A 21741-nucleotide genomic window follows, 5' to 3' on the forward strand; every position below is an offset into this window, starting at 1 on the left:
AAGGAAGCAGTGTCCTTCCCTCTCCGCCCCCAGTCAGGCTATGCCTGTGCTGGCCGGCCCACCCCGGCCGTGCGGCCGGCCCTCCTGCTCACCCCAGACCTGCCACCCTGCCTGCGCTGCCCGACAGCTGCAGCCTGGAAGACACTCGCATCGATCCCGGAGCTTGAGGAATGCTCCCTCCTGTTCTCAGCCACGTCTTGGTCTGTAGCCACGGCCTCCTCATCTGCGCCTCCTCCCCCACACCCACTGCCATCGTGGAAACTTCCGGGGTTGTCCATCCCAAGGTCCCTGGCTAACCTGCTAACTTCCAAAGTCAGGTTCCTTTTCTCCTTTCCTACCCTTTCGAATCCTGGCTCCTGCTCCCAGTGGCCCCAGATCAGCCTGGTCCCCCTTTTCCTTACCAAGTGTGCTCGCTCATGCAGCAGGGACCTGAGGTGGCCACCCCGGGTAGCTCCGGGGCTCTAATGAGCCCTCTGCCCTCACTGCTTCCCTGGAGGAGGGTCTGGGACCTTTGTTCTCCCCTCACTTCTCCAAGTTTGACGTGGATTGGTGGCTCCACCCACGGCCTCCTTCCGGATCCTCATCTTCTCCTGCACTGACCAGGGAGGCAGGAGACCTGGCCAGCACCCCAACCCACACGGGGACTTCGGGCGAGTCCCTTTACCACTCTGAGCCTCGGTTTCCCTGCCTAAGTGAGGAGCTTGGATGAGATGATTTCAAAGGTTCCTCCTCCCGATAATAAGATGCTGTGACCGCCCACAGAGCCCTCATGCCCTTCCTGTCCCACTGTCACCACCAACCAGCTCCCAAGGCCCCCATTCCTCGTCAGACTGGCTCCTGCTCCAACATGTGTCCTGCATTCTCCCAACTCCCGCCCCCTTGGCCACTCCGACCAGTCCCAGGTCCCCCGATCACGCTCCCTGCTGACTGCCCACCCCTTACACCCACCCAGCTCCCTGGTAGTCTGTGCCGTGACCGCCCCCGCGTCCCTTCCCGCCAGGCTGACCCCCTTGTCTCTGGCCTCCGTGAGTCTTGCTGTCGGTCCCTGACCTGGAATGCCCCTAGACGAGAACGAGAATGCCCCACTCTTCAGGTTTATGTTCCACATTCTCCATGAACCCTGTAGTATAAGCCTTTAGGCTGGAGAGGCCTGAGTTCAAATATGGGCCCTGCCACTCTGTGACCTTAGGCAAATCCCTGAAACTCAGTTTTCTTATCTCGATTCCACACCAACCCAGCCTGGACCCTGTGCAGGACCCTCAGGGGAAGAATTGACTGAAAGGCAGGGAGAACTGCAGGGGCAGCGGGCCCCGGACCTCCTGGCGGCGGGAGCACCTCATGGGGACTGGGGACCAGAGCCTAATGACTCCCTCAGCAGCAGTGGCCCTGAAGGTGACATCGTGACAGAAACGGGCCACCAGCCTCTATTTAGAGTTCTTAGGCCTCCTCTTGGGGGAAACAAGCCATGGGGTGGAGGGGCCAAAGGAGCCCCCCATCACGGTGGGCTTGGGGGGTTTCCCCCAGGGACCCTGGGTTTGGGGAAAGGCTGTCTCCAGAGCCCCCAGTCTCAGGAGGGGAGGTGGGTGAAGGAATCAGGCTTCTGGTTTGGGAGATTTGTGCAGCTTGTAGCAGGGGTGACATGGAAGACAAGATGGGGGCCTGGGGCTGGGGAGTGGGGAGGGGTCAGGGGAGGGCCGAGATGCCCTGCTGGACCTGCTTAGAGCTGGGGAGCCCAGGAAAATAAGCAACTCTTGGGGGCCTAGGGCCATAAGATTGGGCCTCCTCTGGAGCTGGCCCAGAATGCATGCCACCACAGGAAAGTCACTCTGGGGGGGTCCATGAAGGTCTCCCCAACAAGAAGCCTGAGGAACCAGGGCCGAGGAAGTGGTAGGAATGTCTCAGCCTTGGAAGCCCAGACCACAGTGGGCTTGCTGTGTGGTCTTGGGCAGGTGGGAGAAGGAGGCCTAGACGGCCCCAGGCCCAGGGCCCTCCATTGTGAAATGACAAGCCCACCTACCCTTCTGGGCAGCACATGGGGTCAGGGCTCGTGACTTGGCCCTGGAACCAGGCACACCCCCTCACCCTGGCGATGTGTGCGTGGGGAGGGGGTGGGATCGATGGACCAGTCTCCTCTAGGTCCAAGACAGAAGGCAGAGGCGGGGATAGGGCTAGCCAGAGAGGGGTGGGACCCTGGAGTATGGAACTCTCACTGACCAGCTGGCTGTGTGACCTTGGGAAGCTAGAGCAGCCTCTCAGAGCCTCAGTTTCCCCACCTGTACAATGAGAAGCACAATCTCTCCCTCCTGGGTGGTTGTGGATTACCAGGGAATGTCACATAGTAGGTCCTCGTCCCTGAGAGCTCCCTTATCCCTTAGAGGTTTCCAAGAAGTTTCCAGAGTGAAGGGACAGTGGGCTCAGCCTTGCTGGGCATCTGGGCCTGAAGTGGCAGGTGGTCGGAAGGGGGATGTCCCCTTTCCCAGCACTGACGTCGGTGCCTCCCAGGAAAGCGCCTTCTCACTTCTCCTGGACCTAAAATAGAGCAGGAGTGGCTATCCCAGCGAGAGGCAGCTCCCCATTCCTGATGGTGGAGGCCCTGGATCATCAGGGCAGAGGACCCAGGAAGGGGATCCCTTGCTCCACTCCTGTTCCTCAATGACATGTGTCTCCCAGGCTGGATTCAAGGAGTCTCTGGCTTTGGGTACAAGGTCGGGGTGGGGGCCTTACCAGTGGGACCTGCTCTCTGCCACCTCCCCACCCCCTCTCAGGTCTCTGGATCCTGGGATCCCTTGCAGAGGTCAGATCCAAGCCCCCAGTCTGCGGACCCATGCTGCCCAGGGACCGGGGAGCTGGGCTGCGGTGCCGGGACAGCTCTAATGGCAGTTGGGAGGCAGGTGGTTTGCAGGCAGGGCAACCTGTTCTGCCCTCAGAGGGAAAGCTAGGGGGCCCCACAGGTATCCTCTGCTCCTCCAAGATTCGGGCTGACAAGGGAGGGGCAGAAATGGAGCGTGCGGACATTGTGTAACTGATCTGGCTGGTGAACATGGTGTTCAGCGGGGAGGACTGCAATGCCCCGGTGAAGGACCAAGGAGCCCGGACGGAAAGGCCACCCTGTCCTGGTGGTTCGGTGACAGCAAGTGCTGGGTCCCTGCTCTAGAGGCAGCGGCACCTGCAGACAGGTAGGGCCTGCCAGATGGAAAGGGAAGGGGACCGGGGGTACGGGAGGGCCCCGCGGTGCCCATCTCTGCGAGGAGGAGGAGGAGAGGTCCCAAAGGCCCCTGGCGGGATTTCAGCCAAGTGGGCCTCTGCCCTCAGCCCAGCCCCTGACCTTTCTGGCTCCAAAGCCTTCGGTTAACACGGGATTTGGGGGGTCTCCGGGCTATGTCCGGGGGAAGCGGCCTCCTGGGAACATCGCTCCAGGGGTGAACCTGGTCTGGGGCAGCCACGCCCCCGCACCTCGATCCCGCGGGTGCCCGGACTGGCAATCACCGGGCCGGAGCTCGGGGGTCCCTGGGCACCTTGCCACCCTCCCCCTACAACTCTGATGGACCCGGTAGCAAGGGGTGGCCGAGGAGGGGGTCGCGGGATGGGGACCGGGCGCGACCGGCCCGCACCTGCCGCGGAAGGCCGAGGCGGTGGGAGAAGGCCGGCCCCGGGGCGGTGCCTCTTTTGTCCTCCCGTTGCGGCGGCCCGGGCCCAGCCCGGCTGGGGAGGCCCCGGGGGGCGGGGGCGGGCCCTGGGCTCACGTGCTCGCCGCTCCGCTCTTAACCCGGCCCCGCCGGGACGGCCGCGGCCGAGCGCGCTGAGCCCGGCGTCCTCCCCGCCGCCAGCCTCGCCCCGCGCCGGGCCGGCGCCCCCGCCCGCGGCTCCGCAGCCCGCGCCCCCGCCCGCGTCCCGCCTCCGCCCGCGCCGCCGCTCAGCCGCAGCCCCCGGACCCGGAGGATTATGAACGAGCCATGAGGCGGCTGCGGCGCTGGGCGGTCGCGGCGCTGCTGCTGCTGCTGCCGCTGCTCCCCGCGCCCGGTGAGTGACCCCCGCCCGCCCGGCGCCCCTGCCCTGCTCCCGCCCCGGGGTTTTGCGGCGGTTTCTGCTGCAGCCACATTTCCCTGCAGTGCTCGGGGTGACAGCCGGTCTGGGGTGCAGGGGGGTGGGGGCGGGGGAGGAGGGAGGGTGCGGACACCCACCTGTCCCCATCTGGCCCGCCGCACCTCGGCCGTCCCCCTGCCGCTGGCCGCCGGACTCTGCAGGTCTCTGCAGTTTGGGGGGGCAGTCGTGACAGTTGGGCAGGAGTGAAGCAAGCTCCCGGCCCCCTCCCTATCCCATCATACTCTTCCCCTTGCGGGGCACCCTCTTTCCCCTCCAAACCCCCAGGGCCCCGAGAGCCAGGCCAGAGTGGGGGGCGGGAGTGCTCATTCCATTCCCAAGTCTCCAGCCCAATGGTGGGCATCTGCCTACAGCTATGGCCTTGTTTCCCCAGGTCTTGGGACCCAGGGTCCTGCTGGAGCTCTGCGTTGGAGGGTCTCACCCCAGTTGTGGGGCCCGGAGGCCCCTGAGGTCACAGAGCCCAGCCGTCTGGTTGGGGAGAGCTCCGGGGGAGAGGTCCGAAAGCAGCAGCTGGACACCAGGGTCCGCCAGGAGCCTCCCAGGGGCCCGGTGAGTGGAGGTCGGTGGGGAGGCCGGGGGGCTGGAGCAGGCCTTGGAGCCCATGGGAGGCCGGGGGCAGCCACGGTCTGGGTGCCTCCCAGGCAGCTGGCTCCGATGCTTCCCCTTTCGTACCATGGGCTACCAAGTGGGTGCTGGAGCCCACTAGTGGGGGCACCCACCTGCCCTGCCCCAGGGCCCCTCCTTCATGGCGGGGATCCCCTGCCCTCGGCAGACTGAAACAGCCAAGGCTCAGTCCAGTCTCCAACAGCCTTCTGCCAGCCCCCACTCCTCTCCTGCCAAAGCAGTGGCTTTACTCCAGATGGGGCTTGAGCTGGTAGGGCAGTGAGGGTAGGGCAGTTAGGGTAGGGAGATGCAGCTGAGAGCCCAGTCAGGGGCTAGGGTTCCTGGGTCCCTGCCAGATCCACCCATAGCAGGCCTTTGTGGAACAGCTTAGTGCTTGCTCCTGCCTCAGTTTCCCCCTTGCACTGATCGGCTTGTTGTTCTCCTTCCTGTCCTCCCTGAGGATGGGGCCTCAGAAAAAGGTTCTAGGCCCCAAGCCCACCCACAAATGCCACCACCCACTGTCCCTTTCAGTTGCCAGGCCCCTCCTGCCTCCCAGAGGAAGGTTGGGAATGAAGGAGATTAATTGCAATTAATAATTAATTAATATCATGTGAATAATAATCACCCAGATGGAATATTCATTCAGCATGCCTCGGCTATCCAGGAGCTGGAAGTTGAAAGTTAGCCAGGCCAGTGGGGGCGGCGGAGGGCGGGCTGGTGAGGGCCTGGCAAAGGAAGGTGGAAGGTACGGATCGGACTCGGAGGAGGAGGCTTGGAAGTTTGGGCCTCAGAGCAGTGGGAGGCCCTGGGCTGGGCAGAGAGGAAGGAAGGAGGGAAACAGAGGCCAACACTGTGGACATCTGTCAGACTGGCATCTGGCCCTGCCTAATGTACTTGGTTAAAAGCCCTGGAGGGGGGGATTGTGGGGGTGGGGGGACTCGGGGAAATGGGATGGAGCAGGAAGGCAGCATGCATAATAGATGGACCGTCACTCAGGGCAGTGCAGAGGGGGGAGGGGTGGCTAATGGTCCTGAGCAGGCAGGCCTGGGGGTGTGTGGGGAGGGAGAGTTGCGGAGGCTGCCTTCGGCGCCTGCCCAGCCTCCCTGGGAAATGGGAGATGGGCAGTCAGGATGGTCCCAGGGCCAGGCAGGAGGTGTCCCGCCAGGTGGGGCCGCTAGTCTGACTCTCTTCCCTACTGTCCCCCTTCCTGTGAACTGTGCACCCCAAGGCCGTGTTGGCGGGAGTTGACCGTGGGGCCTGACTGTCAGGACCCCTGTCTGGTGTGTTAGCGGGTGTCCAGTAGGATGGCAGAGCCATGCTGCCAATGGGGTCAGAGGGCAGAGGGCAGGGGGTGCTGAGGGCCAGGCAGGGAGGAAGGATGGGCGCCCCTTCAGCGTAGCCCACCTGAAAGGGGGCTGCTCTGGGGTGCGGCGGTGCCTGGGGCAGTACAGTGGGAGCTGCGTGGGTGCAGCTGGACTGGGTGGGCTGAACCCCCACAGAGGAAGGGGAGTCTCTTTTGGTGTCATTCTGCTGGGTGAGTAGGTGGCGTGTGTGCATGTGATGTGTGTGCAAGTGACCGAGTCCAAATGTGCCCAAGGGGGTGTCTGAGGAGGTGGGGGCGGAGGGGCCTGTGGGTCTCTCTGGGACTGAGCCTCCCCAGTTACTCCACTGCAGCCCCCCCAGGGATCTCACTTGTAGGCTGGCCCTATCTGTACCTCAGCTTCCCCTCAGCTGGAATTCTGACAACTCTGTAAGGCAGGTGACTCCATCTGCCTGTTTTGCATATGAGCAACTGTGGCTCAGAGAAGTTAAGGGACTTGCTCAAAGTCAAGTCAGATCTTAAGCAGCGGAATAATCTTTTCCAAGACCAGGTTCTTCCCACTACCTCTGAGGACTCTGGGTTTTGGGGGGGGCAGGTCCCCAGCCTCACCCTGTGCAAGGTGGAAGGACAAGGGAGACAGAAAGACACCTCCAGAATGTTTGTCCCAACCAGAAGGAGACGGTGCAACCCTCGACCTCCCACTTGACCTTTCTCCCTGGAGTGCTTCGGGCCTCAGACCCTCAGGGCTGATGGTGGAGACAGTGCGGAAAATGCCCCAGTTGGCGCTGCTGGGCTTTGTCTGAAGTTATTGCTCTGGTTTAGGACCTCAGGCCAAGCAAGGTTGGGGGTCACCCGCAGGACCCCCCTCTGCTGTGGGCCATGTGGCGAGGCCAGGGCACACGACTGGCAGGGCAGGGTGGCAGGACCCAGGGCTGTCGACCTGCTCTGGCCTTGGGCTGGTCAGGGCGCCCTTCTGAGCCTGTCCTGAAATCAGGAGGATAGTAATCATCTCAGGCCACCCGCTGCCAGGAGGCGGTGACGGGGAAGGGCTGGTGTGTGAGGACTCCTGGCCTTCGTGTGACGGACACCGAGAGGGAAGGTGGCCAGGAAGGAGGAGAAGCTGGAGAAACGACAGGGCACTGGGGGACCCGACTGGGGCAGGCGCTCTTCGGCCCCTCGGTGTATGAATTCATTTCATTCTCATCCCAACCGAGGGGGGTGGGGCTGTTACTGTTCCCATTTCACGGATGGGGAAATGCACAGAGAGGTGAAGCAACTACCCCAGGTCACACAGCCTTGAAGTAGCAGAGTGAAGAGTGATACCCAGAGAAGCATTTTTAACCAGGCCCAGGAGACAGACCCTCCGCTCAGCAGGCTAGGGGAGAAGACCTCGGTCACTGGGCTGAGCTCCTGGGAGAGCCACCCAGACCAGCACTCACTGGAGTCGCTGCCCTGGAAGCTCTCAGTTGAGGATGTGAGTTTGTGTCTTCGTCCTGCAGAGGAGAAGGGTGGGGACAATTGGGCCGGACTCAGTCCCCAACCCTCACAAGACAGCAGTCAGGTGTAGGGAGCCGCAGGGTCTTTGCTGGGAGCCCTAGTACCCCGCTAGGGCCAAGGCCACGCAGCGGTCTCTGCAGCCCAGGTTGACTGGAGACAGGAGAGTGCTGATGGCTGGAAGCCAGGCCTGGGGCTCGTGCTGGGTTAAGCTGTGAGCTGAGCCCTGCCGAGAGGCGGGGCAGAGGGAGGTGCAGGCAGGCGGCTGAAACCCTTCTATGTGAAAGGCTGTTCGTGTGGCCTTGGGGTGGGACAGCCTCGGTGGGTCCCAGCTCCACTGCTTCTGAAGGAGGAGTAGCCTGGGCAAGCCTTTGGTGCCTCTGAACCCCACCTTCCCCATCTGTAAAATGGGGATAATAGCCTTCTCCACTCTGCCTGGCTGTCACAAGGGTCAGAGGAACTGACGTCCATACAGGTGTCCCACCTGGGGCCTGGCAAGAGCAGATGTTCAGCGTGTGAGGCCTGCACCCTCTCCCGACTGTGGGGGCTGGTGTCAGAAACAGGAGCCAGGGCATCTGGGGGTTACCTGTCAGGCTCTGGGTGGAGTTTAGGGGGTCAGGGGGACAGGAGTCTTGCTTCCCCAGCCAGACTCCATCCAGCCTGTGGTCTTGACCTTTGTAAGTACCCCTGCTGGTAGCCTAGAGGGACCCAGCTGCCCAGAGTCTGTCTTCAGAGGGACGAATGACCCGATAAAAAAGGTGACTGCCCTCAAAAATTTAAGTCAAATTCGGTTATCAGAAATTCATCCACAGCCCTGGCCAGGTAGGTCAGCTGGTTAGAGCATCGTCCTGATACATCAGACTTATGGGTTTGGTCCCCAGTCAGGCAGAGCACATACAAGAATCAACAAATGAGTTGCATTAGTCAGTGGAACAACAAATCAGTGTTTCTTTGTCTGTCCGTCTCTCTTCCCCTCTCTCCCTAAAATCAATAAATTTAAAAAAGGTGACAGCAGGAAAAAAAAACAGAAATCCATCCCGTTCTTCCCTCTGGGACCCCCACCGCGGGGCGTCACTGCACCTTGGGGGTGAGGCTGCCGGGTGAGGGGGTTTCTCCCAGGTGGGGCCTGGGCTTCTCTGACCCGCCCATCTGCCCCACCCAGCCCATGTTCCTCAAAGCCCTGTTCAGCCAGACCATTTACAGGATCTTCCTTTCATTTGTTATTATCAGGAATCCTTGGGAGAATAACACATTGGAAAGGCCTTTCATTTAATCCTCAGTGCAACCCTATGTCACAGGTGGGGAAACTGAGGCTCTGGGATCTTAAGCAGCTTACTGAGGCCTTCGGACTCCTCTGCTTTCAACATGAGCGTGGAGCCCTGGCAGCGAAAAAGGGGAGTGCAGCCGGGTCTCCAGGAGACCAACTAATGGCTGCTGCGGGAGAAGCGGAATCAGGGAATCAGGGTGTGAAGAACTGCCTAATGGCCAGGAGTAGGGGGGCTGCAGCCCCTGTGGGTGGGCGGGCGCAGGCTCCACGGAAGATGGTGGGGAGGAGGAGGCCCTGGCAGGAGATGGAGGTTCAGAGGAGGGATTCAGGGTGGCTCTCTGGGGACCGTGCCTGGGTGTTCGAGTTGTCTAGGGCATTGGGGACCCTCAGTGCCTTTGTCTCCCTCTTCCCAGGACTGATTCTGCAGGTCTGGGGTGGGCCCGGCCTCTGTATTTGTTACCTTGGAACTTCAGTGGGATCTCTGACCCCTTCCCTCTGCACCCTGTGTCTGGTCAGGTCTGACACAGGGCGTGAGCAGATGCCTGGGGAGTGGGTGAGCTGGCAACAGGGACACCTTGGGGAGGGCGTGGTCGCTCCAGCCAGGTGGCCACAGCTGCCATGGTAGACACGAACTGCAGCCCAAGAGTGAGGCTTGGCGCTGCACCTCCCCAGCGTGGCCCTGGGCCAGTCACCTCCAAGTGTCTCTCCCTGAGCCTCCGCCAGACACCCCGGGCAGGTCGAGATCAGATGAGCCGGGGCATGTGAAAGCCGGGTGGCCCGGGAACAAGAGAACAAGGAGCAAGAGCAGGGCACGGGGTCAGGGCCCAGCCGGCTAGTTCCAGCTGCACTGAGCTGGGTACGGAGGAGGGCGGGTGGCAGGGGACAAAGAGGGGCTCCCAAGGGAAAGGCTGAGAGGTGATGGGGGAAGTCGGGGGCAGGTCAGGGGTAGGAGCAGTTTGGCTTTGATGAAACCTGGGCCTGCAGCTTGGCTGGGGAGTCTTAGGACCCTGGTGCCCGTAGGAGTCCCCTGCCCAGGTACTGGGTGCGGTACATAGAGGTCCTGGGAACTGAGGTGGGCCCTGCCTGACCTTCCTCGCCCTTCAGACAGGGGACACTCCCCTGTGTCCCCCCACCTCCAACTTGGGCCAGGCCAGGCAAACCTGTCAAGCTATTTGGTCTCCCTCCTCTTCCTCCCACCACCTCTGGTGGGGGCAGGAAGTGTTGGGGCCAGAGAGGACCTGGTGTTTGCTCCCTGTCCGTTTGGCCTTGCTCTGCACCGAGAAGGGAGAGGCCAGATGGGTGAGCTCACCCACTTCTGAGTGGAGAAGATTCCATAAGGGCCAGGGCCAGCTCGGCCAGAATTCTCCGGGCCCAGGACGACCCCCACCACACAAGCCAACCTCACAGCCTGGCATCTGGGCTCAACTTATCATTTTCACCGGGACAATCTGCAGCTCAGAGAGGTTGCCAGGCCACCCCTGAGGCTGCCGGGCCTAAGAGTGAAATCGGGGCAAGGAGCCTGGACAGGCTGCTCCTCTGGATGGCCAGCGTGGGGGGTGGGTTCAAGGTTTGCCACTGGGGGGCAGGAAGAACAAGCAGGATCAGACCTCAGGGCAGGGGAGTGCAGGGGGGGGCTAGGCAAAGAGTTCGGACCCAGGAGTGGAGGAGAGCGGGACAGTCCAGGCCAGGGGGGAGGAGAGGGAAGCGGTGACTTGTCCCTGGCTTTCTGTGTCAAGTCTGATCAGTGCTTTAGGGGCTCAGGAGGGAGCTGGGGACTTCCGTCAGCCTGGGGTGGGGTGAGTCAGTTCCTCGAGGCACAGAGGGCTGCTGACCCAGCCTCCGGGGCCCTTCGCCCCCATGTTACCCCTCTCCTGGGACCTCGCACGGACACGTGACCATTTCCATCTTTCCTCACCTTTGGGGTAGGAAGGCCCTAGAAGCTGATCTGCTAGGTTTGAATCCCAGCTCTTCCACTTCTTAGATATGTGGCCTTGGGCAGGCTGGGTTCTCTGTGCCTCAGTTTCCCATCTGTCAACAAGGGTAACAGCAGCGTCCACCCCAATGGGTTGCTGTGAAGAGCACATGTGATGAACTTGTGGAGCGTTGAGAGCAGTGCCAGGCACATATAACTGCTCAGGAGAAACCCAGGTGGTGTGAGGAAGCCGGCGAGCCCAGGGCTGTGGGGTCTCCTGACCCCGGGAACCCCTTCCATTCTGCAACCTGCTCCCCGGGCTGCTCCGAAAGGAAAGGCACCGATTCTCACACCTGTATGGCCCAGTGGTGGGACCCTCACTTAGGGGCCTGGACTCAGGCTTCTTAAATGGAGCAAAGAACGCTCCAGGCCCTTCCCGATCTTTTGCAGGGCCTGAGGCTTTGGGGTGGGGATGTGGCTGCTGTGAAGGACAACACCCCCTTGACCCAAACTCTCCTGTCCCTTCTTCTCTTGGGGGGCTTTCCCTAGAGGCGCGCTAGCTTCAGGTCTGGAGTCTCTGCCCCTACCACAGCTGGGTGCCCAGGCCCTCAAGGGCGGCCATCTTGCTCAGCCTGGTACGTTGTCATGACAACCCGGAGCCTCCCAGCCCCACTGCAAAGGCCCCTCTGAAAAATTTATCAGGAAAACTTCCGTGTTTAAAAATTAACCATGGGATTGAAATATTAAAGATGAGCTACTTTGGGTGAGGCAGAGGGCAATGGACTTGGGGGCAGAGGAGCCAAGTTCTTTCATCCTCACAGGATGGCATCTGCCCATCACCCGGGCTTCCAGGGCCCCCATCAACTCCAGCCCACCCAGCCCTGTCTGTAGTCCTCCTTCCGGGGTGGCTGGGGCCTCCACCAAAAGGGAGGGGAGCAAGACAGGAGGGAAGGCACCTGCTTCAGCAGGTTCCCGGGGTCATACCACACCCAGCTCCTGTCTACCCCTTTCCCCGTAATACTTCCGAGGGCCACCCTTTAGTCCCCCTGAGGGTGGCCTGGCCCTGCCAACAGTGGGAGGGCCTGGCCTGAGCAGTGGGCAGGCCAAGCTGCCCCTCTCCATCCCGGAGGCTCCCAGAGGCTGCCCCAGAGACGGTGGGCTAGCATCTGCCTCCTGTGTTGTTCACCGTGGCCTCACCCGGAGGGCAGAGTGGGCTGTGCCCTGGCGGGCACACTCCTGCCCCTACTCCCAGGAACAGAATAGGGTCTCGCACACAGCATGTTTCCCCCCAGTCAGTGGTCCTCACAGCTGCTGGCCTGCGCCCTCCGTCCCTCCCGCAGGCCACTCTCTGTTCTGCAGTTTCCCCGATTCCCCAATTCCCACCTTCAGGCTTCCCCGGGTTGACCCTCCCTCTGCCCTCTTCCCACCCCCAGCCCGTCCACCTGGCCCAGGTGAGTTTCGTCATCCCAGCCTTCAACTCCAACTTCACTCTGGACCTGGAGCTGAACCAGTGAGTGTGGCCTTGAGCCTTGGAGGGAAGGGCTGTGGACGGGTAGGCAAGGCAGGGCCTGGGCTTGGCTGCTGGAGGGGGAGACTGGGGGCAGGGGTGGCAGAGGGTCTGCATCTTGGCCATGGGGACCCAAGCTTGACCCAGTCCCATGAGAGACCCGACCTTCTGCTGCCCACTCTGTTTCAGTCACCTCCTCTCCTCGAAGTACGTGGAGCGCCATTTCAGCCGGGAGGGGACAAGGCTGCATAGCACTGTGAGTGCCTTTGGAAGGGGACAGGGAGGTGAGGTGAAGGGACAGCAGGCCATTGGAGGTGGGCTCTGGAGTGTACCTTACACTCGGGGTGGGTGGGCCTGCCCTGCCTGCCACCTTGGAGGTTTTGGGGACCGGAGTTGGAGCAGCAGGTCAGAGGGTTCGTGGTGCCCTGAGCTCCCTTGCCCCTCTCCAGGGGCCTGACCCCAGCCAGCCTCTCTGCTGCGCGTGGAGGCAGCCAAGCGCCGTGACGGCTCGCCGCCCAGACATTCTGGGAGGGGGCAGTTGGGGAGACAACCTCTTAGTTCGAAGACCCGGGGAATTTCTGGCTGCCGGGATAGCAGGGTCCCAGTCCTAGAGGCCCAGAGGCCCAGAGGCCCAGCAAAGATGAATGAGTATCTATAAATAGCCTCCCCCTCCCCCAGGCTGTTCAGTAACTGGAGCACAAGTAATTCTGCAGGAAGCGGAGGGAGGGGTTGCCGGTCCCCTCTGACCCAGGAGCGGGGACCAGGAGGACACACAGCACGTGTCCAGGGGCCGTCCGCAGAGGCGGTGGCATCTGCGAACACACTGCCTGTGACGTTGTGTGTGCATGTTGGGGGTGAGTCCACATCATTCATCTAGTTAAGTGAGATTATCCGTGTTAAGTGCTTAGAACAGTGCACAGTACATAGTAGGTGCTACATGAATGCTAGTTATTCTTCTCAAAGGAGTCTGGGGTCCCTGCATCAGCCCTGACAAATGTCTAAGAACCACTGATGAAGCCCCACTTCCTCGCTTTGTAGGTGAGGTGAAGGAGGCCCACAGAGGCCCAGGAGGTTGCCCGGGGGAGACAGCAGGCTGGGGGCACAGCCCAGCGCAGAGCCAGGCTGTAGAGACCCGGGCACGCCCCCAGCGGCGCTCATCTGTCTTCCTGCCTCCGTGCCAGTGCGGAGGGCATGCCCACTTACATTCTGCTCCTCCAGGGGGCTGGAGACCACTGCTACTACCAGGGGAAGCTCCGAGGGAACCCTGACTCCTTTGCCGCTCTCTCCACCTGCCAGGGGCTGCAGTGAGTATGGGGAGGGGCTGGGCAGCCTGAAAAGCCTCGGACCCTGGGCCTGGGGACGGTGGGGAGCCGCGCCTCTCTCTCTGCAGCGGGGTCTTCTCTGATGGGAACTTCGCCTACATCGTGGAGCCCAGAGAGATGGCTGAGCCTCAGGAAGCCCCCCAGGTGAGCCTTCACTGTTCCCTCTGACAGCACCATCCCATTCGTCCTGATGGCTGTCACTGCCCCTCCTTCTGCCTTGGTAACCTCAGCCTCACTGCCCTCCATGACCCCAGCTCTGGTTCCCTCCCCCTGTGCCCCCAGCTCCAATGTCCCCCAGATAACCTCCCACTGGGCTCCAGTGTCACTGCCCCTGCCTCCCAGGGTGCCCCCAGGTCCTGATCCCGGAATCTGAGCATTTGAGCATCAGATGTGACACGGGAGCTCTGGCCAGTTCTGGGTCACCCTGCGGTGGGGTTGGGGAAGGGCTGGAGCTGTCTCCTCCCACCCCCACACCCCCGCTGGGCTCAGAGCAGACCTGTCAGCCTCACGAGAACTAAGTTTTCCTCATTGCAGGGGCCCCTTCCCCACCTCATTTACCGGACCGCTCTCCTCCCAGCCCCCACCAGATGCAGGGAACCAGGTAAAGGAGGAAAAGTGGGGCTGGGGAGGGGACTGGCTGTGCCTCCCCTCACCTGTCCCTTCCTCCAGACTGCTTGTTCGCTGCCCCTGCCCACTCTGCTCCTCCGAACCGGCCGAGGCTGAGAAGGAAAAGGCAGGTACGGGGCCCGCACAGACCTCGGGCTGCAGGGACCTCAGGCTGTGGTCCAGAGCAGGAGGACACCCCTGTCCCTGGCTGGGGCAAAGGAGAGATCAGACTGATATGGCTGGGGACCAGGGAGCCATCTCTTAGAGGAAGCCCCCCACCCCATTCTCTAATGCCAGTGTCTACAAATGTCCCCAAGGGGGGCTAACAGGGGCTGCCTGCCCTTATACCCAGGATGGGGAGGGGTATCCCCACCAGTGGGGGTCTGGCATTCTCCCAGGCTGGAGTCCGGCCCCCTAAGCCTGTTCATGGCTTGGCCATGATGGCAGGCATGGAGGGGACTGATTCCAAGTGCCCACCCCCTGCCAGGTCCGCCGGGGCCACCCTACGGTGCACAGTGAGACCAAGTATGTGGAGCTGATTGTGATCAACGACCACCAGCTGGTAAGTCCCCAGGCTGGGGCGACTCTGGGAGGCGGGGCTGGAAGCAGCCACGCCCTCCACCCACTCTTCCTGCAGTTTGAACAGATGCGGCAGTCGGTGGTCCTCACCAGCAACTTCGCCAAGTCTGTGGTGAACCTGGCAGACGTGGTGAGCAAACCTCCCCCCTCCTGCTCCCTATCGCCCCACAGTCCCTGCCCGCTGCACACATCCTTGAGGTGACCCCCCACTTCCTGGAGGCACAGACCAGAGCCCATCTCCCACCCCATCCCCCCACACCCACGCCCACCCTCTAGCTTTCTCCCCACCTTCTCCTGTCTGGGCCCAGATGTACAAGGAGCAGCTCAATACCCGGATAGTGCTGGTTGCCATGGAAACATGGGCAGATGGGGACAAGATCCAGGTGCAGGATGACCTCCTGGAGACCCTGGCCCGGCTCATGGTCTATAGGCGGGAGGGCCTGCCTGAGCCCAGCGATGCCACCCACCTCTTCTCGTGAGTCCCCCACCCAATGCATCCTGCTAGCCTCTGCTGGTGGCCACAGTGCTCAGGGTTACGGAACCCCTGCTCTGTGCCAGGTACTCTTGCAGTTTGGGGCTGGTCGGGCTTATCTTGTACCTGCCCCAGCCACTTGCAACAGGCTGGGCATCCTCCCCTGGTCTTAAGCCGATGCCCCTTTTCCCCAGCTCTGGTCACCTATGCCTTCACCTCTGCCCATCACCTCCCCTTTGCTCCCTCGTCCCTTTTCAAACTATCCCAGCACCCCTTCCCAGTAGGACAAAAAGTCCGAAAACAGGCCCTTGCAATTAGAGATGATCTAGTAGGAAGCTCCTGGGTGGTTTGCAGGCAAACAAACCCGAAGAGGGGAAGGGGCTTGCCTGAGATCACACAGGCCAACGTGAAGGGGGGGCTCCTTCCTACTCCCCTCCCCAAGGTGGACTCCAGTAGGGAAGGTTCCTCACCTCCCTCACAGCCCCGGGGAGCCACGGCGGCCAGGGCAGGAGGCTTCCCTGACAGCCCTCTCCTGTACAGGGGCAGGACTTTCCAGAGCACCAGCAGTGGGGCTGCCTACGTGGGAGGCATCTGCTCTCTGTCCAGGGGCGGGGGTGTGAACGAGGTGAGCAGCGAGGGGACACAGCTGGGGGGTGGGTGGGAGGGAGAGGGGCTCCTAAGGGCATGAGCCTTGTGCCTTTTGGAGGGATGTAGACATCTTTGTGCTCCATCTTCCTCACCCCAAGTACGACAACATGGGTGCCATGGCGGTGACCCTGGCCCAGACACTGGGGCAGAACCTGGGCATGATGTGGAATAAACACCGGAGCTCAGCAGGTATCAGCGATGACCCCACGTGGCCCCATAACCAGCTTAGACCCACACCCAGCAGCTCCAGGAGTGAAGAGGGTGTCCATGGTGGGGGGGTTGTCACCTGCCCTCTCACACCTGGCTCACCTCTCAGGGGACTGCAAATGTCCGGACAGCTGGCTGGGCTGCATCATGGAGGACACAGGGTGAGTTTGGGCGGACAAACCAGAGGAAGGTCTTGTGCAAGGAGAGCCCCAGGGTGAGTACTGGTGACAGTTTGGACCTGGTGGCCTCAGGAGGTCCAGCTGTCGGAACCACTCAGGATTCCAAGAAACCCAGTTTTCTGCAGTACACTGCGCAGGGATACCCAGATTCCTTTGCTCAGTACCAAACTGACCAGATTGTAATGCACATTGCTGCCGCTGGGCGCCGCCAAAGCCTCGTTTGAAGGCACCTTCGCTTTCAGTCACTCCAACCTCTCACTCCTGGAGTCCTGAGGTTGCAGAAAAGGGACAGGAGAGACCTCCGCCAGCCACTCAGGCGGGAGGATTGTTGTGCGGTCCCCAACATATAAATCCTCAGCCTCCCCGAGAGGGTGAGCGAGTCTCCAGTGCAGCCTATCCTCAGTCTTTAGAAGGGGCCTAGTAGGTGGGCTGGAGGTGAGGGCGTGGCCGGGACCCAGCAGCAACGCCTCCTTATCCCCTGCCCAGGTTCTACCTGCCCCGCAAGTTCTCGCGCTGCAGCATCGACGAGTACAATCAGTTTCTGCAGGAGGGCGGCGGGAGCTGCCTCTTCAACAAGCCCCTCAAGGTACCAGCCCAAGGGCGGGTAACGTGGGAACGAGGCTGGGGTCGGGACCCGGTCAGACTCTCGACACCCCTTCCCCGTCCAGCTGCTGGACCCCCCTGAGTGCGGAAACGGCTTCGTGGAGGCGGGGGAGGAGTGTGACTGCGGGTCTGTGCAGGTGAGCTACCGGGTGCAAGGCCCGGGATACGAGGGTGGGTGAGAGGGCGGGCCTAGGTGGGAGGGTCCGGGCTCGCCTACCTCCCTCCCCTTCTCGCCGCGTCTCTCAGGAGTGCAGCCGAGCGGGCGGGAACTGCTGCAAGAAATGCACCCTGACTCACGACGCCATGTGCAGCGACGGGCTGTGCTGTCGCCGTTGCAAGGTGAGGGGGACTCACTGTTAGGACGGGGAGGGGCGGGACCAGGAGGGACCCAGCTGCTGACCATTTGATAAAGGGCGGGGTTTAGAAAGGAGGAACAGCTGGAGTCAGAGCAGATTTGAAGGGGCGGGACTTGGCGCGAAGAAAGCACCAATGGGGAAGGAAAGGGCGGGACGTGCGGGGCCTATTGAAGGCGGGGCCAGAAAGAGCGGGGCGGGGCACGTGCCGGGAGGCGGTGGGCGGGGCGGAACCTTGAGCTGGCCTTGGGGGCGCGGCCGAAGGGGCGCGAAAGCGCCGAGTCCAAGGTCCCTGGCTGAGCCCTGAAACGCATCCTTTTCTCAGTACGAACCGCGGGGTGTGTCCTGTCGAGAGGCCGTGAATGAGTGCGACATCGCCGAGACCTGCACCGGCGACTCGAGCCAGGTCCGTCCGGCCTGGCCGTTCTGCGGAACCCCAGGCGGGGCACCCCCCCGTCCCTATCGTTTTGGCTGTGCCGGGTGACCACTGTTCTTTGCGCCCCTCCGCTCTGCTGCCGGCGTCGCCGCCGCTGATTAACGCATTTCCTCACCTGAGAAAGGGGTTGATCATGCCTCCTTGCTCTGCTCCTTCAGTCTTGTTTGTAGTCTCGTCGGTGTTCCCAGCACCTGGCGTGGTCCCGGTGCGTGCTAGGAATCGGACAAGATGATAATATTAATTAACATCTTTTAAGTCCTTCTTACGCGCCAGGCATTTAATTTCCCCAGCCCTGTGAAGTAGGCGCAGGGCACTGGGAGACTGGAGAGGCTTTGGGCCTGGCCGACCTGCGTGGTCTGAGTTCCAAGGCAGGTCTTAGTTCCTGACATGGAAGAGCCCTGAACGTTAGCCCCCACTTTCGGGGGTTAGGCCACCCTTTCTTCCTTCCTTGGGGCCAGCCTCACGTCTCAGGCCTGGGGTCGCTCTGCTCAGCCCACCCCTCTCTCTGCAGTGCCCCCCTAACCTGCATAAGCTGGATGGTTACTACTGTGATCAGGAGCAGGTATGGCGGTGTTGGGGGCTCCTCCCTCTTCTGGCTCAGTAGTTTGTTGTCTCCTCTGTGACCACTGGTGTGTTGGTCCCTTTTGTCTCCCCTTTGTCCCTTAGGGACGCTGCTATGGGGGTCGCTGCAAAACCCGGGACCGGCAGTGCCAAGCCCTTTGGGGCCATGGTGAGTCTGGCTAGGAGTGGGAGAAGGGGCTCTGGAGCACCCAGAATCAGCCATCTGGGGAGGGGGCAGGTTCTGGCTAAATATGCCTTCCACCAAGTGTGTGGCTCTCCAACCTCTTGGGGACCCAGCAGGACTGGGGGTCAGCCAGGATGTTGGAGGTGCAGGCTTAGGGTCCTGGGTGGGTCCTGGGGTGACGCCTCGTATCACCTCTGCAGCGGCTGCTGATCGCTTCTGCTACGAGAAGCTGAACGTGGAGGGGACAGAGCGTGGGAACTGTGGGCGCAAGGGGTCAGGTTGGATCCAGTGCAATAAACAGTGAGTTACCAAGGCTCCTGGTTGAGCCTCTGCAGCCCTGGGGCCTGGATTTTTTGTCTTTTTTTTGGAGATGGAGCAGTAATTTCTTCTAGGATGTGCCTGTGAGTGTTGATGGGGGACTATGTAAAAAAAAAAAACAAAAAAAAACCCAGGGCCTGCAGACCACATGATCGCGGTTCGATTCCCAGTCAGGGCACATGTCTGGGTTGCAGGCCAGCTCCCAGCAGAGGACTCACGAGAGGCAACCATACATTGATATTTCTCTCCTTCTCTCCTTCCCTTCCCCTCTAAAGATTAATTAATAAAATCTTTAAAAAAAATCAGAGTGTGAGGAGAAGGCAAATTCAAGTTCAGTAGTTGGGTCAGACTCAGGGCCCACTGTCTCCATACCGCCCCGACAGGGACGTGCTCTGTGGCTTCCTCCTCTGTGTCAATATCTCTGGAGCGCCTCGGCTGGGGGACCTAGGAGGGGACATCAGCAGTGTCACATTCTACCACCAGGGCAAGGAGCTGGACTGCAGGTGTTGGCTGGGATCATGGCTGGGGAAGGGGAGGTGGCGACCGTGATGGGGTAGGGGCGTGGGCGGAGGCTGGCTATGCCATCTCCCCAGGGGCGGCCACGTGCAGCTGGCCGATGGCTCAGACCTGAGCTACGTGGAGGACGGCACGGCCTGTGGGCCCAACATGCTGTGCCTGGACCATCGCTGCCTGCCAGCCTCTGCCTTCAACTTCAGCACCTGCCCGGGCAGCGGGGAGCGCCGCGTCTGCTCCCACCATGGGGTGGGTGCCTGGAGACCAGGGGTGGCAGGAGGGGCTCACAAGAGGACACAGAGCCCCGCTTACCTTGACTGGCCTCACCCCACCTCTAGGTCTGCAGCAATGAAGGGAAGTGCATCTGTCAGCCAGACTGGACAGGCAAAGACTGCGGCATCCACAACCCCCTGCCCACGTCTCCGCCCACCGGGGAGACGGAGAAGTACAAGGGTGAGGCCGGTGCTGCCCCGGGAGGGGCTCTGTCTTCTCGCCTTGCCATGCCCTTCCCAACCAACCATGCCCTGCCCTCCTCCCCAGGTCCCAGTGGCACCAACATCATCATTGGCTCCATCGCCGGGGCCGTCCTGGTTGCAGCCATCGTCCTGGGCGGCACGGGCTGGGGATTTAAGTAAGAGACACTCCATCCCCTACCCCCACCCCGGTGTCCTGGGGCTGCTCAGAACCCCAGGGTGTTGGAGCTGAGGGACCTTTCTGAGAGGCTGGCTAAATCGGAGCTGGCAGGTCACAGATCAGGCCAGCCACGCCAGCCACACCACAGGCCTCGTTTTAACATCTAAAAAAAGTTAGTTGCTTACACTTTAAAGACCCAGAGATTTTGCATTAACAGCGCTGATTTCCCACTTCTCATAAAGTGAGACAACTGGGCCCTGCTGTGCTTCGTGATCCAGACACAGCGGAACTGGTCTAAAACTCTCGGTGTGCTAAGGAGGGACCTGAGGGTCACCCAGCGAGTTAGTTACAGAGTCCCAGCTATCTGTCCCTGAGCCTGGCATCAGTGTCCAGGACCCAGGGCCCCTGGCCTGTCTCTGGAGCAAGGGGTCTCATGGGAGCTAGCAGCCCCTCCCCAGGAGGAGATCACAGATGGTTTCTTTTTTGTTCTCTCTTTGCCCATCTTCTCCTTGGCTCCTAAAGAAACATCAGGAGAGGAAGGTATGACCCGACCCAGCAGGGGGCAGTGTGATGCCTGCCACCTCATCCCTCCCACTGTCCGTCTCCATCTCATTTGTCACCTCGCCATCTGTGGATGGGACCTAAGGGCTGGTTCCCCTGCACTACTGTTGCTGATGTCGCTACAGGGGTGGGAGAACCCACTCCCGGAGGAAAGTCCTCAGCCACTTCCTCTTGCCCATCCATCCCCTCAGGCCTTGGTCCGTTTGCTCCTGTCCCTCCTATGGCCAGATCAGTGCTGGCCCTCCCGAGACCCCCCCAGCCCCCGACCCCTGGGAAGGGAGCCTCCCCCTGCATCCCATTTGTTTTGTCTCTCATGTCACTGCTGCCTGACTTTCCGCCAGATCCCCTCCCTGGCCAGCCTGTGACTGGCTGTCTCCAGGGGGCAGCACTCACCTGGGGCCCGGCTTGGAGGGGTCTTCCTCTGGGCCCAGCGTCCAATGCTGCCCTGATGCCCCCTCTCCCTTCCAGGTCTGGAGGGGCCTAAGTGCCACACCCCTCCCTCCAAGCCTGGCACCCACGTCTCAGCCCAGAACTGGGAAGCTGCCCCCACCCAGCCATGGAGGGAGGCAGCCTGCGATGTCTTCCAGGCCCAAGCCTTTCAACTCCTGGCCCCACAGGGGTTTGGGGGGTGCTGTGGCCCTGCCCTGCACACCACCAGGGTGGACCAGGCCTGGGGCATTTCCCTCATGGTCCCCCAACCCACCTCATGCGGCTTTGGCCTTGCACACCAACTCTCTTCTGTGTGAATGTAGCTTCCATCATCACAGTGGTGGGGGGAGGGGTAGAGGGGTGCCCCGGGGCATGGCCTCCGATGGCCTTTGGCCGGGGCAGGGTTCTAGCTCTCTGGGACTTAGGGAGAGGAGGCTGAAATCAAACCTTTTTAAACACTGAATCTTAACCTATGAATGTAACTCTGGGGGTGCTGGGCCTGGGCAGCTGTGGGATGTTTTGCCATTTGTGCGAGGGGCTGGAGGAACCGAGGTGTGGCTACCCCCTGGGATGACCACCCCTGGAAGCTTCTCTCCGAACACTGACGCCTGCAGCTGGGCAGGGGCTGGCCCACCCTGCCAGCCCTGCTGAGGTCCAGGAGGAGTTTCAGTGCGGATCCAAACCAAAGCTGCCTGCTCCGTGCCCAAGCCCAGACTTATGGGTGCGGCAGCCACATGTCCCAGACTGTCTTCAATTCAAAGTGACCATCCTGGCGTCCTTGCCAGGATGCATATATTTGGGGGTCTAGAAAATGCAGCCCCTTAAATAAAATGGCACCTTCCCCCTTTCAAGAAGGGTGATTCCAGGGCAGACTCAGGGTTTAGGTGCCCCCCCGGTGACATAGCCTAGAGGTCCCAGGCTGAGCCACCTTT

General features: G+C 61.4%; 1 protein-coding gene across 4 annotated transcripts; it reads left to right on the plus strand.

Annotated features, from left to right (window-relative positions):
• Positions 1-3887: 3887 nt before the first annotated feature.
• ADAM11 (ADAM metallopeptidase domain 11) lies at positions 3888-20940 on the plus strand. 4 transcript variants are annotated; one of them, XM_053660869.1, is made up of 27 exons: positions 3888-4020; positions 4475-4650; positions 12132-12208; positions 12395-12461; positions 13424-13509; positions 13596-13671; positions 14062-14128; positions 14197-14264; positions 14621-14695; positions 14771-14842; positions 15021-15187; positions 15725-15809; positions 15931-16021; positions 16149-16200; positions 16705-16804; positions 16887-16958; positions 17068-17160; positions 17500-17580; positions 18122-18172; positions 18277-18340; positions 18556-18655; positions 19057-19176; positions 19267-19435; positions 19525-19639; positions 19727-19817; positions 20342-20359; positions 20849-20937. In XM_053660869.1, the coding sequence occupies exons 1-27, from the start codon at positions 3954-3956 to the stop codon at positions 20862-20864; spliced, it is 2316 nt and encodes a 771-aa protein (XP_053516844.1). In that variant the 5' UTR covers positions 3888-3953; the 3' UTR covers positions 20865-20937. The 4 variants fall into 4 exon arrangements, with proteins under 4 accessions (XP_053516844.1, XP_053516841.1, XP_053516846.1 ...); XM_053660866.1 differs by having other exon boundaries at positions 20342-20940; XM_053660871.1 differs by lacking the exon at positions 20342-20359.
• Positions 20941-21741: the final 801 nt, after the last annotated feature.

This window comes from Artibeus jamaicensis, unplaced genomic scaffold, assembly GCF_021234435.1.
Source record: "Artibeus jamaicensis isolate MK-2021 breed Jamaican fruit bat unplaced genomic scaffold, CSHL_Jam_final contig_2259, whole genome shotgun sequence".
NCBI lineage: Eukaryota > Metazoa > Chordata > Mammalia > Chiroptera > Phyllostomidae > Artibeus > Artibeus jamaicensis.

Bases quoted from the DNA above. Each gene is read 5' to 3' on its own strand.
- ADAM11 (XM_053660866.1), top strand. From the start codon at position 3,954: ATGAGGCGGCTGCGGCGCTGGGCGGTCGCGGCGCTGCTGCTGCTGCTG. The intron at 14,696-14,770 runs GTAAGTCCCCAG...CTCTTCCTGCAG, and splicing joins TGATCAACGACCACCAGCTG to TTTGAACAGATGCGGCAGTC. The intron at 15,810-15,930 runs GTGAGCAGCGAG...CCTCACCCCAAG, and splicing joins GGGGCGGGGGTGTGAACGAG to TACGACAACATGGGTGCCAT.